The 14342-nt window shown below is 29.0% G+C and overlaps 1 protein-coding gene across 1 annotated transcript in view; it reads left to right on the forward strand.

The window, feature by feature from the left end:
• LOC117176117 (E3 ubiquitin-protein ligase MYCBP2) overlaps window positions 1-14342 on the forward strand; it is a 608404-nt gene that overhangs the window by 572901 nt on the left and 21161 nt on the right. The window contains exons 32-38 of the mRNA XM_033366175.1: window positions 65-271; window positions 359-561; window positions 628-796; window positions 2612-2957; window positions 3050-3224; window positions 6004-6194; window positions 10325-10414. Of these exons, the coding sequence (XP_033222066.1) occupies window positions 65-271; window positions 359-561; window positions 628-796; window positions 2612-2957; window positions 3050-3224; window positions 6004-6194; window positions 10325-10414 (1381 nt within the window). The remainder of the gene's footprint in view (window positions 1-64; window positions 272-358; window positions 562-627; window positions 797-2611; window positions 2958-3049; window positions 3225-6003; window positions 6195-10324; window positions 10415-14342) is intronic.

Below are 14342 nucleotides of genomic sequence, written 5' to 3' on the forward strand. Positions count from 1 at the left end.
TGTACATGTTTCAGAAAGAAATTGGTTTTTTTGTAATTATTTTATTGTGTTACTTTATGTTCAGATTTATAAGGTTGAGGTGAAAGAACCGCCGCAAGGCATGCAGCCTCCAACTCAGAATATCGTGAAAAAGCCTCAAAATCAACCTAGCAAACTAAGAAAATTCGTAGCTAAGAATAGTGCTGGTCTCAGAATAAGAGCCCAACCTTCTCTACAAAGTGAACAAATCGGTGTTGTCTCTGTTTTTAACACTATAGCTTTCATCGACGAGGTAATAGATTCTTGAAGAATTGAAGATCAAACACAATAATGTTGTTGAGATTTTTTAAAAATATTTCAACATTGTTTCTTTCATCAGATTCATAATGATGATGGAGTTTGGGTGAGACTCGATGCAGAAACAATAAAAGATTATTGCAAGAGCAGTCATCTAGAAGCCTGGTGCCTTCAGTACAACCAGCAGTTGGGGAAGAAGCTCCTGCATTCAGTTGAAGAGCAAAAATCTATCCAGGATCATATAATCAAAGAGACTATTTTGAGGAAGCGACCCGAAATTGAAGAGTACGTACTTCCCCCTCTTTGTTTTATTTTCTTTTTTTACATTAGAATACTTATCTTATTCTTCAGAACGTCTCGTCGTTTTAGCAAGAGGAAAACTGTGACTTTCAATGGTGGAAGAAACATGGTGGTAGTTACCTGCGGTGCTTCTGGTCATAATATTAGAAGCAGACCTAGCTTGAAAGCAGCGCCTGTCGGAATGTTAGCTCTTGGGAATATGGTCACTATACAAGAAGATGTGGGTATTTGCAGTGTATTGATACAGGGTGGCCAGTGACCGGGAAAATCGGGAAGTACCCAGAATAAGCCGTTTTGTTTTTGACAATCTGAAATTAACCTGGAATTTTGAGCACCGGCAAAAGTGAACTAGCCTGGAAATTTGAGGACTGGGAAATAGTCGAGAATTTTTTGTTTGAAACCCGGGAATTAGTCTAGAATTTTGAGCACCGGGAAAAAGTTAGAATTTGTTTAACTATGAACTAGCCTGGAATTTTGAGCACTGGCGAAAAGCCAGGATTTTTTTTTGAGCTGGAAACCGAAAATTATCCTGAAATTTTGAACACCGGAAAAAAGCCGAGAATTTTTTTGAAAACCAGGAAATAGCTTCGAATTTTGAGCACCGGGAATAAGCAGGGAATTTGGTTAAAAACCGGAAATGATCCTCTAGCTTTGAGCACGGGAAATCGAATATCGGGGAAAAGCCGGAATTTTGTGTTAAACCAGGAATTAGCCCGGAATTTTGAGCACCAGTAAAAAGCCGAGAATTTTTTGCTGAAAACCGGGAACTGATCTAAAATTTTAAAGACCAGGGAAAAAATCCGGGGATATTTTTTGAAAAGCGGAAATTAGCCTGTAATTTGTAGCACCGCGAAAAAACCGGGAATTTGATTGGAAACCTAGTATTAGCCTCGAACTTTAAACACCGGGTAAAAACCATAATTTTTTTCGAAACCAGGAATTAGTCAGGAGTTTTAAATACCAGGAAAAAGCTGGGAATTTTTCATTGAAAACCGGAAATTAGCTTCAAATTTTGGGCGCCGGGAAAAACCTGCATTTTTTTTTTTGGTTTGGAACCCGTTAATTAGTCTAGAATTTTGAGTACCGGGAAAAAGTTAGGAATTTTTTGTTTTTAAACTAGCTTAGGGTTTTGAGCACCGGGGAAAACCTGGAATTTTTTTGTAACCCGGGAAATAGCCTAGTATTTTGAGCACCGGAAATAAGTTATAATTTGTTTAAATATGAACTGGACTAAAATTTTGAACGCCGGGAAATAGCCTGATTTTTTTTTAAATCCAGGAACTAGTCTGGAATTTTGAGCACTGGGAAGAAACCAGGATTTTTTTAAACCGGAAATTAACCTACAATTTTGAGCGTTGGGAAAAAGCTTGGAATTTTTTTTCTGAAAACCGAGAATTAACCTGAAATTTTTAACACGGGGAAGAAGCTTGAATTTTTGTTATAACAGGGAATTAGCTTGAAATTTTGAGAACCCGGGAAAAGCGGGAAAATTGTATTTTAAAGCCTGCAACTAGACTGGAGTTTTGAGCACCCGAGAAAGCTAAGAAATGTTTTAAAACCGCAAATTAGCCTCAAATTTTGAACACTGAAAAAAACCTGATTTCTTTTTTTTTCGAAACCAAGAACTAGTTTGAAATTTTGAGTACTGGGAAGAAACCAGTATTTTTGTTTGAAAACCGGAAATTAGCCTAAAATTTTGAGCATCAGGAAAAAGTCTGGAATGTTTTTGCTGAAAACCGAGAATTCACCTGAAATTTTTAACACCGGGAAAAACTTGGATTTTTTAAATTTAATTCTAAAATGTTTAATTTTTTTAAAATGTATGTAATAAATCAATTATTATTGAATAATTATCGATATAAAAGCTTAAAATACAGTCGGGAAACATGTAATTTTTGACCGGGAAATCGGGAAATAACCGGGAATTTTTGTTTGTAAGTTCGTATGGCCATCCTGTAACATCTGCTTCTTCACTCGAAAGATAAATTATACATTTTTCAATTTGGTGCACTATATTTTAATATTCGTTTTATAGTTTGTGAATAGCGATGGAAGATGGGTTAGAATTGATGATGATTCAGTCAACAAGTATTGTTTCGACACTGAAAGCGAAGCCTGGTCCCTTGCAGTCAATAAAAGCGGTGTAACTTATATGAAGTCGGAACAAGATTTGGAAAACGATCCCGTGGAAAAGAAACCAACCATGCCAGACTCTTCCTTTTCATCCAATAAAAAAGGTTTCGACTTCTCACATCCATCGGGTAGCCACGATGGATTCAACTTTAACTCACAAAATTTCACTCCTAGTACTGGTGGTTCTGGAGATGGAGGAAATTTGAATCCTTTTGTTTTTGGCACCTACAATCAACACGATTCCCCAGGTAAATATCCTAAACTGCTTTTTTTTAATGTGCTACTGAGCTGGATGTTTGTCAAGCGAAACTCTCTTAAATAATTTGATCTATTTTTTCAGGAAGTGATAGATGTACACCAGATAAGAACGATGGATCGCCAAAATTCATAAAGAGTTATTCTAAGGAGAGGGCCTTCAAGGAGAAAGAGAGTGGAGGAGGAAAATTCAGCGCCTTACAAAAGTGGTTAAGAGGTGACGATAAACCCCATGGAGAAAAAAGAGGTTCGCCGGGCAGGTTAGTTGCGACAATTTTTGCGAAATCTTTGTGAAATCATTGAAATATTTAAAATCTATTAAAATGTTTTGAAATCTTTGTGAAATTCGTAAAATCTTTTAAAATATTACGAAATTATTTTGAAGTCTTTTCAAAACTTTTGAAAATGTTGAAATCTTTGTCAAATGTTTGTAAAATTATTCAAATCTTGATGAAATCATTTAAATATTTCTAAAATCTTTTAAATCGCTTGAAATCTCTTAAAAGCTTTGGAATGTTTCGAAATAATCGGAAATTTTTGTGATGTATTTCAAGATATTTAACAGAGTTGCTACAAAATTCGAATTTCGAATTTTCCTGAATTTCCCTAAGTTTTCCCTGGCCAATTTTTCGTTTTGCCTCACCATTATAAATTTTCTGTGAGATGTGAAAACCACATTCCACCTAGCAGACGAATAATGTAAAAAACAAAACAAATGTTTGTTTCAAAATTTATTTTAAGGGCTTTTGGTGACAACAGTCACATAGAATTTTATAAGGGAATTGAAAGATCTTCATTAAGAAATGTTGTTACTTAAAATGTGTAGTATTTGATATTTTCCACAAAAAGCGTTTTAAGTTTCATTTAAAAAATTTAAATTGTCGACAAAATAGTTGAATTTTGAATTATCAGCCAAGAAAGATTTTTCTGTCAAAAAATTAATTTAAAACAAAATTGTTTGATTTTATACCCAAAAAACGAATTTTCTACAAAGAAGTTGAGTTTTCAGCCTTTATATGTGAAATATCTATCAAAATAATTGAATTTTTAAAACAAAAAAGATGAGTTTTCAACAAAATAAACTAATTCTCAACTGAAATAAGGTACGCTTTAAAAAAAATGGAAAAGTAAAATTAATGTATAATAAAGTAGTTAAATTTTTAACTAAAGAAATTAAAAAAAAAGATATATTTTGAACCAAGAAGATAAATAATATACCACAAAAGGCGAATTATCAACAAAAATACAGGAATTTTTAACCAAATAGTTAAATTTTTGACTAAAGAAGATCAATTTTCAACCAAACATCGAATAGTTCAATTTTGAGTTTAAAAATTAATCTTAATATAAAAAAAAGCTTTCTGTACAGAATAATTAAATTTTGAAGGAGAAAAAAATGGTTTTTGAACTAAAATAATGGATCATCAACCATAAAAAAAATTAATGTTTAACAAAGTAGTTCCAAATTCCACTGAGTAGTTGAATATTGAGCCAAAAATAATGAATTCTCAACAAAAAAATATTTTAATTTTCAATAAAAAACGATAGAATTTAACCAAAAAAATAGAATTAACGACGAACTAGTTATATCCTAAACCAAAACAAATTAATTTTCAAACAAAAAATAAGATTTTTCAATCAAAGAGTTGAATTTTCAACCAAAAATGAGTTTACGTTCAAAATTTTAATTTCAAACAAAAATTCTAAAAAATTTTAACACAAAGAAAAACGATTTTTCTGCAAGAAAGTTGCATTTCCAACTCTAAAATATGAATTTTCTAGCTAAATAATTGTATTTTTAACTCAAAAAGACAAGTTTTAAAGCAAATAAATGAATTTGAAACTAAAAAAGGTACATTTTCAAGCAAAAATGAAAAAATAACGTTCATTTGCAACTAAAGAAATTAATTTTTAACGAAAATGATGAAACTTGAATTTAAAAAATGAATTTTCAACCCAAAAGAGGAATTTTCAACTAATAGCATCAACTTATAACCACAAATAGAATAGTTAAATTTTCAGTTAAAAAAATTATTTTTAATAAAAAACACCAAAAATATGTACTTTTAACAAGGTGGTTACACATTCCATTAAGTAGTTGAATTTTCACCCAAAAAAGACAATTGTCAAAGAAGAACATAATAGTTGACATTTCAATCCAAAATTATTTTTATTTTAAACCAAAGACAGTTAAATTAAACCAAAAAAAGAATTTTCAGCAAAATAGTTGAATCCTCAATGACAACAGTTTTATTTTCAACCAAACATTTGCATTTTTATCCGAAGAAGATGAAATTTCTACGGTAACAGATGCATTTTGAAAGATGTACAGATTTTTCAGTTAATGTAGAAAAAAATTTTAAATTTAGAATTTTTATGCTAAAACCGCGAATCTAGAAAAAAAACAGTTGTACTTTCAAAGAAAAATTAGAATTGTCAACAAAAAAGTTAATTTTCGATTTAAAAAGACGAATTTTCCACAAAACTATTGAGTTTAAAAAAAAGTCGTTTTAACGAAATTGTTGAATTTTCAGAAACATAATAATTGTTTTAATCAAATAATAAAATTGGTAGCAAAAAGATGAATTTTCAACCAAAAATATTATAAAATAGAAAAATTATATGTTTGAAAAACGTAAGTGTTATTAACACATTTTCTTATATAAATTTATTTTCATTTAGGTTGAAAATTTTGGAAAAAGGCTTTACTTATTCTGTGGAAGACCTCTAAACTTTAAATTCAATTTGTCGAAAATTCCCTGACTCTTTCAGGTTTTTTATGACTTTTTCTGACTTTTTCTGACCAATTAAAAAATTTCCTGACCAGTAGCAACCCTGTTTAAATTCTTGAAAATTTGTGTTGGAATCTTTGAAATCTTGGTGAAATCATTAAAATTTTTGTGACATCTTTAAAATCTTTTGAAATCCTTAAAATTTGTAGTACTCTTAAAAGTCGTATGGTCAACCCTGGGAAAAATACTGTTGATAATATCAGAAACAAGAGCTTGATTACTATAAATCTTTGTTGTCTATATTTAGGGATTTTTCCGAGTTTGTTGGAGTTTCGGTAAAAGAATTGGTGAAAGCTATGGGCGAGAGTCGTGCAAATGGAAACGGTGCGACGCCACCAGAAACGCCGAGAAGACTCTCGAGGAGTTCTTCTCCTAAAAATCCTCAAGGTGGATCTCCGAGGTTTCAAAGTCGATCCTCGAGTCCCGTTCCTATTCCTGGTACGTATTTAACTAACTTTCAGTCAGTAATTTTCAATATCTCAATTTATGACTCTTCTCTTTTTGCCGCGTTTCCCCAATTTCATGCTTTATCATCAACATGCAACACAATTCTGGGAAGTGAAAGTTTGGTTATAGTCTTGTTTTAAGATTCTCTGAAGTCTAAGAAAAAGATTAATGTTAATGAAAAATCGAATATATCAGATAAGTGTGCGAAAAAGGGAGCCGGAGGTTAATAAAATAGTGGTGTTGGTCTTAGTTGGGTCCAGTCGGCCTCCAGTTGGTTCTGGTAATTGCCTCTTCCCGCCTGCTGCTAATGTCCCAGGTACTCATTCCTTCTCTACTCAACGTATTTCTACAAATCTTCAATATTTAAATATTTAAAACGACACGTATAAACTAAACACGTGCGGAATTGCTTTTTGAAGGTATGCATCGTATGCACTGTAGAGGTTGACAAACTGAAATTTTAAAAGCATATTTCAGTATATTTCGGTCGTTTTTCCACGATCTGTGAAGTTGCACTGCATGAAAGAAAGTAACACGAAAGAGCCGTACGTCATTGATGATCCCGATGCATTTTGCTTTCAACTATGTTGCTTGCGACTCGGAATGTTCAATCGCAATAACACTAATCATTTATTTTTATTCAAACGAGTCCGTATCCAATTTCAATTTTTTATTTTCCAGAAATTCAGCATATATCTTGCTAATATTTGAAAGTAACATTTAGAAGATTTGAGTGCTGTATTTGCACCAGAAGCCTTTTTGGTTTCGGGTCATGTTCTAGGACTCTAGGGCGGCCAATCTTTAGGGGCGGCTTTTTTTTAAATTACAGAACACGTCTTTTTTTACTTGTACTGTTTTTTTTACTTTTACTCTGCAATCGAAAAAAAGCTGGTGATGAAAGTCAGGATTGTGATATACTTGAAAAAAGCAGAGAAAAATTCGTGCATTTTGTAGCTAGTAAGTTGTTCATTTTGACTGCTGGACCGGGAAATAACTGGGAATTTTCTGAGACCGGGAAAAGCCGGGAAATGACAGTGAATTTATTTCTTGATCGGGAATTTTACAAATTTTCAGAATTTATATATTTTTCAATTATGATATAATTCAGTTTACAATGCGTAATTCGAAATTTTTTGCTTAAAAAATCCTTAATTTTATTTTTTTATTTTTAAGCGTATATTTTTAATTTAAAGAATTCTCAAGTATTAAAGACTGAAGAATAATTTATTTGATAAAGCGATTTTAAATCTTTTCAAAGTTTAAGAATTTCCAGCTTGTAACTATTTCAATTCCAAAGTCTCAATCATTAAAAAAATATAAAGGTTCGATTGAAATTTCATAATCTATTTTCAACTTAAAATAACTTAATTATAATATTTTCGTAATTGAAATCTTTTATTAAATTAAAAATATTGTTTCAGTTTGAATTATTCAATTTTTATCCCATTTAATTTGACATTTTTTAATTAGAAAAAATAATAATAATTTAATGTGAAGCAATATTTGACTATTAATTTAAGGCAAATAAATTGAAGCCAAATATTTAAAATAAAAGAATTTAAAACTTAATTTTTTGACGTAGAAAGCTTTGAATTGTTAAAATTTCGAAAAGCTTTTAAACTTTTGACGTTACACTTTTTATTGTTCTATTTAAAAAGTGTTTGAATTGTAAGCGAAATTGTTGAATTTTTATGTCTAAAAATTAATTGAACACTTATTATTTGTAGAAAAAAACTAAGTAATTTTAAGACATATGTAGAAATTTTGAAAAGACTAAAAATTAATTTAAAACTTGAAATGATATCAAGTAATGTAAACGAAGTGAGTGCAAATTTCTTTCAGAACTTCTAAACATATTTTAAAATAAATAGAACTTTTCGTACAATTTTTAGAAAATCCAGGGTCTTTTTTTATAAGTTTGAAAATCTTTTTAAAGTATTTATATTGTTGAAAATTCGTCTTTTTTATTTAAAAATTTATGTTTTTAAATGAAATTTGGTACATTTTGTTTGAAGTATCAACTATTACGCTTTATTGTTGAGAATTCATATCTTTAGTTTGAAAATTCATTTTTCAATGCAAATTGATCAATTTTTGGTGAGAATTAAAGTATTTTGTTAAAAAGTCATCTTTTATGGTAAAAATGTCATTTTTTTCGAAGTTTCAACTTCAAAAATGCTACATGACCCTACATGTGCGTGTTTTTTGTCCCGTGACTTTTTCTGTCATGTCAGTGTCATAATTTATTAGTATACATCAAATCAGTCTGTTATCTTATAAAATTGTCTTCTCACTAACTTAAAGCAACACGAAATAGTTTGAATTGCATGGAAGTGTTTCATCGTTGATTTTCAAGCTATTAATTTTGCACTTTAGATAAAAATTAATGAATTTAAAAAAATGTTGGTGCATAATTTTTAAAATAATCATTTTTATCGACTAGTTTCAAGATCCTAATTTATAAATTCTTCAATTTTTAAACAAGGTTAAGGATTGTTTAATTTTTGTCACTTCAAGTTGGATTTTCTTAATTTTGAAAGTTTCCAATTAGAAAGTATATATTTTTCAAAGTATGTAAAATAATTAGCCTTTAAGTTCTGCTGAAATTTTAATTTAATAAATCAAAAATAATTTTTTGTCATAGAATTTATTAATAAAGGCTTATATTTCATTTGTAAAATAAAGTAAAAGAGCAAGTCATTTAGTTTGAAGAGACAAAATTTAATATTTTAATCACTGGTCACTTTTTCTTGCAGAGTTCTGAAATAATAAATAAACTTTAAAAGTTCACACTATTTTTCGCAATATTTAGAAATCTGACATTATAAACGGAGGAAATGAAAATGTTTTTCTTACAGAAATCACATCTTTTAGTAAAAAAATATATCCAATAGTTTTCAATGTCACCTGATATTCAAAAGTTGAGGATAATTTCGCTGTTAAATTCTTAAAAATTTCATATTAAAACATTGATAGTCAATGTTCAGTTTCTTTAAAAGTGTAAAATGATAATTTGAAAGGAAGTGTTAACAATTAAATGATTTAAAATTAAAAAGTTCAAAGTTGTGTTATATTATTCAAGGTTAATAGATTGCAATGGATAATATATCTGGAAACCTAGCTTTCGCAAAGAGAGTATATATATTTTTTAACTGGCACAAATCATTAATTTTTACGGGCAAAACCGGGAGAAAGCTGAAAAACAAAAATAAAAATAATAATGGCCAAGCTGCAACTTGAAAATGTTAGAAAAAGGCTCAGGACATGCAGAACATTTTCAGTGGAATAAAATGAAACCCGGATTTACATGTAGGGGAAACCTCTCTACATGAATAATAATTGATTTAGAGCACAAATGAAAGAAAATTAATTTTTTTTTTGCTTTATCGTTCAGCAATAAAAAAGAAACAACTGCAACAATAATTGAAAAGGGCGGCAAATTTTTAGGGGCAGCAAACGGCTGAAATTTTTTTAATACCTCAGTACCGTTCTTTTTTTACACACAAAATATTTTTTTCATTTTTTACCCTGCAATAAAAAAGCTAGTATTGAAAATTGAAAAGGGCGGAGCATTTTTAGAGGCATTCTTTTTTTTTTAATATAGCAGAAACAAAACATGTCTGTTTTTACTTATGTTGTTTTTTGTTGTTGCTTTTTTTACTCTGAAATTGAAACAAAACTAGTAGTAAAAATTGAAAGGATTGTAACATTGTAAGGACGGCATGGCGGCTTATATTTTTTTAAATATTACAAAAGTCGTCTGTTTCACTCGTATTGTCTTTTTTTTGCGGCTTTTTCGCTCTGGAATAAAAAAAGAAACTAATATTGAAAATTGAAAAAGACGAAAAATTATTAGGAGCGATAAGTAGCCTACATTTTTTTAATATATCAGAATACGTCTTTTATCACTCGTATTTTCTTTTATTTTTTGTCTTTTTCACTCTGCATTCGAAAAAAAAAAACTGTTAATAAAAATTGAAAAGGGGCAGTCTGTAACCTAAACCTGGCTATTTAAGATTTGTAGTGTTTGTTTATTTAAGTCAGTTTGTGATATGAACTCGTTTGAATAAAATTTATTTACTACACAAATATAAATTTTGGATTTAATCGAAACTTGTCAGGTGGGAGAAATTTGACAGGAGGGGGGGACAGTGCTAGCAGCAGCCCTTTGCACTATGGCTCCCCCCGAAGTGTCGGCCTCTCACCTTTAGGTAAGATCTACATTTCATTGACATTAAGGACATAAGATTGCTTTTAGTCGTTCTTAATTTTCTACATAGTTGCACCATTCATTTCCAAGCATTTATCTATTTTATATTATATATCAGATTAGCTTCTGAAAAACACGTGGGGAAAGATGATCATTATCATAAACATTTATATTTGATGTCTCTTCACAGTTGAGTGAAATCGAAAAATGATATTAATAATATTGAATTAAAAAAAAACTAAGTTCAAAACATTGTTTAGAACGTAATTCATTCCAGGCTTTTCATTTATTTTCAAATGGTCATTCGTTCATATTATTTTTCCCATAAAATCAACAAATAATATGTATTAAACCATTTTAATTACTAAAAAGCACTGGTAAGATAATTTAAAGACAATACTAAGAAAAAAAGTTTTTAAAAATAAATTTGCATCATTAAGTATGGCTTTGACGATAAAAAACAAGTAATTTTAATTTTTAAATATAATTTAGAAACAAACAATTCATATTGTTGACTATGTATTCATATTTCTTTTTATAACAATAAACTTTAAAATTTTACATATTTTTATGAGAATATAAAATAAGAAATCAGGATTAAAAATGCAATGCTTAATTAAAAGAAAGAGACTGAATAAATTTCAAATCATGCAGGTCAGCGGGTGATTTTTTCAGGATTAGCTTGCTAACGAAATATATTTTTTTACCTGAAAAATAAGGAGACAAGTATTTTTTTAAATGAAAATGGCGACATTTTTAAATTGTTAACGAAAAATTTTAAATTTTAAGGTTAAAATGAGTTCTTCTACAATTTTACTCTAAAAACCGTGCCATTTTTGCAAATTGTATGATTCTAGAGAGTAATAGTTTCGGTACGGTTATTTCCAAACATTGGGTATTTTTTTTGTTTTCCTAGAGGAAACACTTATTTCGATTTTTTTTCAAAACCTTGTCTTTTTGCCGTTTTGTATATTTTCTTATTTTTCTTATTTTCAGTTGTTTAGATTGACAAAAATTAAAACTCTCAATTGTTTTCATGACATAAGGGGAAAAAAGATGTTGTGAAAAAAATTTTTGAGAAAAGTTGCTGTTTCAATTTTTCAAATAATTGAAACAACTGTACCATTTTTTATTATTTCCTTATTATTCTCATCGGTTTCGAAAGAACGAAAAGGTTCGAAACTGGAATACGAAAAACCCAGAAATCTGAAAATGACTAAAGGACAAGGGTAAAAAATATATAAAATAACCCCCCCCCCCCCCCCCCCCCCCCCCCCCCCCGGAAAACAAAAATACTATGTAAGTCGAACATTTATAGTAAGTAGACTATATTAGTACCTATTACTTCTACAAATTTCAGGGAAAAATGTGAGTTTTTTGAGAAAATATTTCTATTTTTTTCAAAAAGTTGAAATAACTTTTACGTTTTGTATTATTTTTTATGGAATTAGAAAGAATATGAAAACTGGATAAACTGCAATAAAAAAAACCTTAATATCTCAGAAGTTGAAAAATTGCACTTTTTTAATGTAAAATAAATTAAAAACTCATTTTAACCTTAAAATGTAAAAATACTAGTAAAAATGTAAAATTTTCGCTTTGTTAATTTAAAAAAGTCAAGAATTGTTTTTGAATTTACTCAAACCTCATTTTTTAATTTATCCCCTGTGTGCATTTGAAAAGTAGCACATCAAAAAAGTGAGCCACCATTTTGTCTATTTTAAAGAAGACAACAAAATCTTTTCAACAAATTTAATTGTCAATTTAAAAAATTAAAAATGTGTTTTCTATATGTTTTATTACAGACTTGCCGCAGAAAAGGTTTAAAAATCCCAAACAGTAGTAGAAAAATGGCTCATAACTTATTTTGCTATACAGTTACAAGATTTTAGTAATTTTCTTTATTACATTTCGTTTAATTTTCTGTATATCAAATAATTTATTCCACACATTCTTTTGAACCATAAGAAATTTATCGTTTTTGTGTGCGTCTTTCAGTTTTAGTTGATTAAGTTGAGCCGATTGCTAATTGCAATTGCACGGAATAGTACGCATTGCATGGTGAAATTGTATGAGAATTTTTTCACATTTATGCATTCTGAAATAATTTTAATTTATGGTAATAACACATAAGTTTTTCAATTTATTATATTTGTTTAAAAAATTGAATCCCAGCACGAGATTTCTATTTCGATTCCAATTTATGATTTAAATAGGTGATTTTGATATTAAACAGATTAAAGAAAATTCAAAAATTCTATCACAAAATATTCTTATCCAATACAATTTTTTTGTAAGATCACTTCAAAATAGTTTAGAATCTAGTACACAATTGTAAGACTATAAATGTAAACTGTAAACGTAATAATAATTGTTTAACCTTCTAGCATCAATACTTTTTAAATTGTTATAACTTCATGAAAAAAATTATATCTGTATTGAACAAAAAATTATAAATGTTTGTTACACCCCAGTATCGCAAAACAGATTTTCAAAACTCACGTAATTTTAGTTTCAAAATTCTCGTTCGATTTTGTCGGAATCGGCTAACTTTTTTACAGTAAACTTTATATACCCGATTTCAGAAACTTTATATCTCGGAAGCAAGATTTTATTTCAATTTTTGACTAAAAATGGAATTTTTTATCGGAATCCGCAGTCAAGCCTGATCTAATTTTAAGTTAGTGTCATTTTGAGAATTTCAACTATCACATCCATTTCTTCGAACCTGGCTAACTTTCATTAATCAAAGTATTTTGGTTGTCGTCTAAAGATTTATCAGTTTCAAAACATTGCTTCAATTTCTTTGTAAGCAAAATCAAATTTTCGAAATAATTATTCTACTTGAACATTCAGAACTTGAAGTAAATGCATTTATGATGCAAGAAACCTATTTCATATTAATTAATTTTAGAACCATACCAGTTTTAATCATTTGTTCCATCACATATTTAAAGTGTAAAGGCTTTTTAGTTTGAATATTTTAGAGTTTGAAAACTTGAAGATTTAAATCAAATTGTAGGAAAATTGCAATAAAAAGCAGACGTCTTTTTGAGGTGGAAATATCTTCAAGTACAAAATTCCTCGAAATTAACACCAAAAGAACAAGAATATGGTTAAAAAATGTGGCCCTCCTCCCCTTCCAAGTGTCACCATTCAAATTAAAAAAGTAAAATAATAAAAAAAGAGAAAAGAAAAAGAAGACAACTTCCAAATCCCCTTCTTTATTTTTTCTCGTTTTTTTTTTAATCGCAATAAAAAAAGAAATCCACTAACGTTTCCGTGTTCATTCAAAACCCCTTTTCAAGACAATAAAAACAAATTTTGCGTCATGCATAAAATTTTAGTTTTCAGTCTGATCTCATGGGGAAATCCTGGTTCCCGCATGAATTTTAATTTGTTGACAAATTCAGGCCTCGGACTGACCACACTATTCACACAATTGGCACAAAATGAACTTGCACTTTTAACGTAAAAAAATCAATTTTCTACCAAAAAAAGACAACAAAATACGTAAGTTTTTAACAAAAAAGACGAATTTTTCACAAAATAGTTGAATTTTCAACCTGAGAATGTGAATTTCCGATAAAAAGTTAATTTTCAATTAATTAGTTGTTTTTTCAACAAAATAGTTCAATGTTTAGTAAAAAAATTATTTTTAACAACAACAAAAAAAGAATATTCAACTAAAATTATAAGTCAAGTCTTCTTTGCACAAAACAGTTAAATATTCAACAAAAAAGTTAATTCTCAACCAAAACAGATTAATTTTTAGCCAGAGAGTTGCTTTTTTGACAACAAAAAATACTACATCAAGATATGATTTTTTAGTCAAAAAAGATTTTTAGTTATAAAAGAAATAAAATTGCAATCAAATTGTTGAACTTTCAAGCCCAAAAGACGAATTTTAAAAAGCGGTTCAATATTCA

Source organism: Belonocnema kinseyi, chromosome 7 (genome assembly GCF_010883055.1).
Source record: "Belonocnema kinseyi isolate 2016_QV_RU_SX_M_011 chromosome 7, B_treatae_v1, whole genome shotgun sequence".
NCBI lineage: Eukaryota > Metazoa > Arthropoda > Insecta > Hymenoptera > Cynipidae > Belonocnema > Belonocnema kinseyi.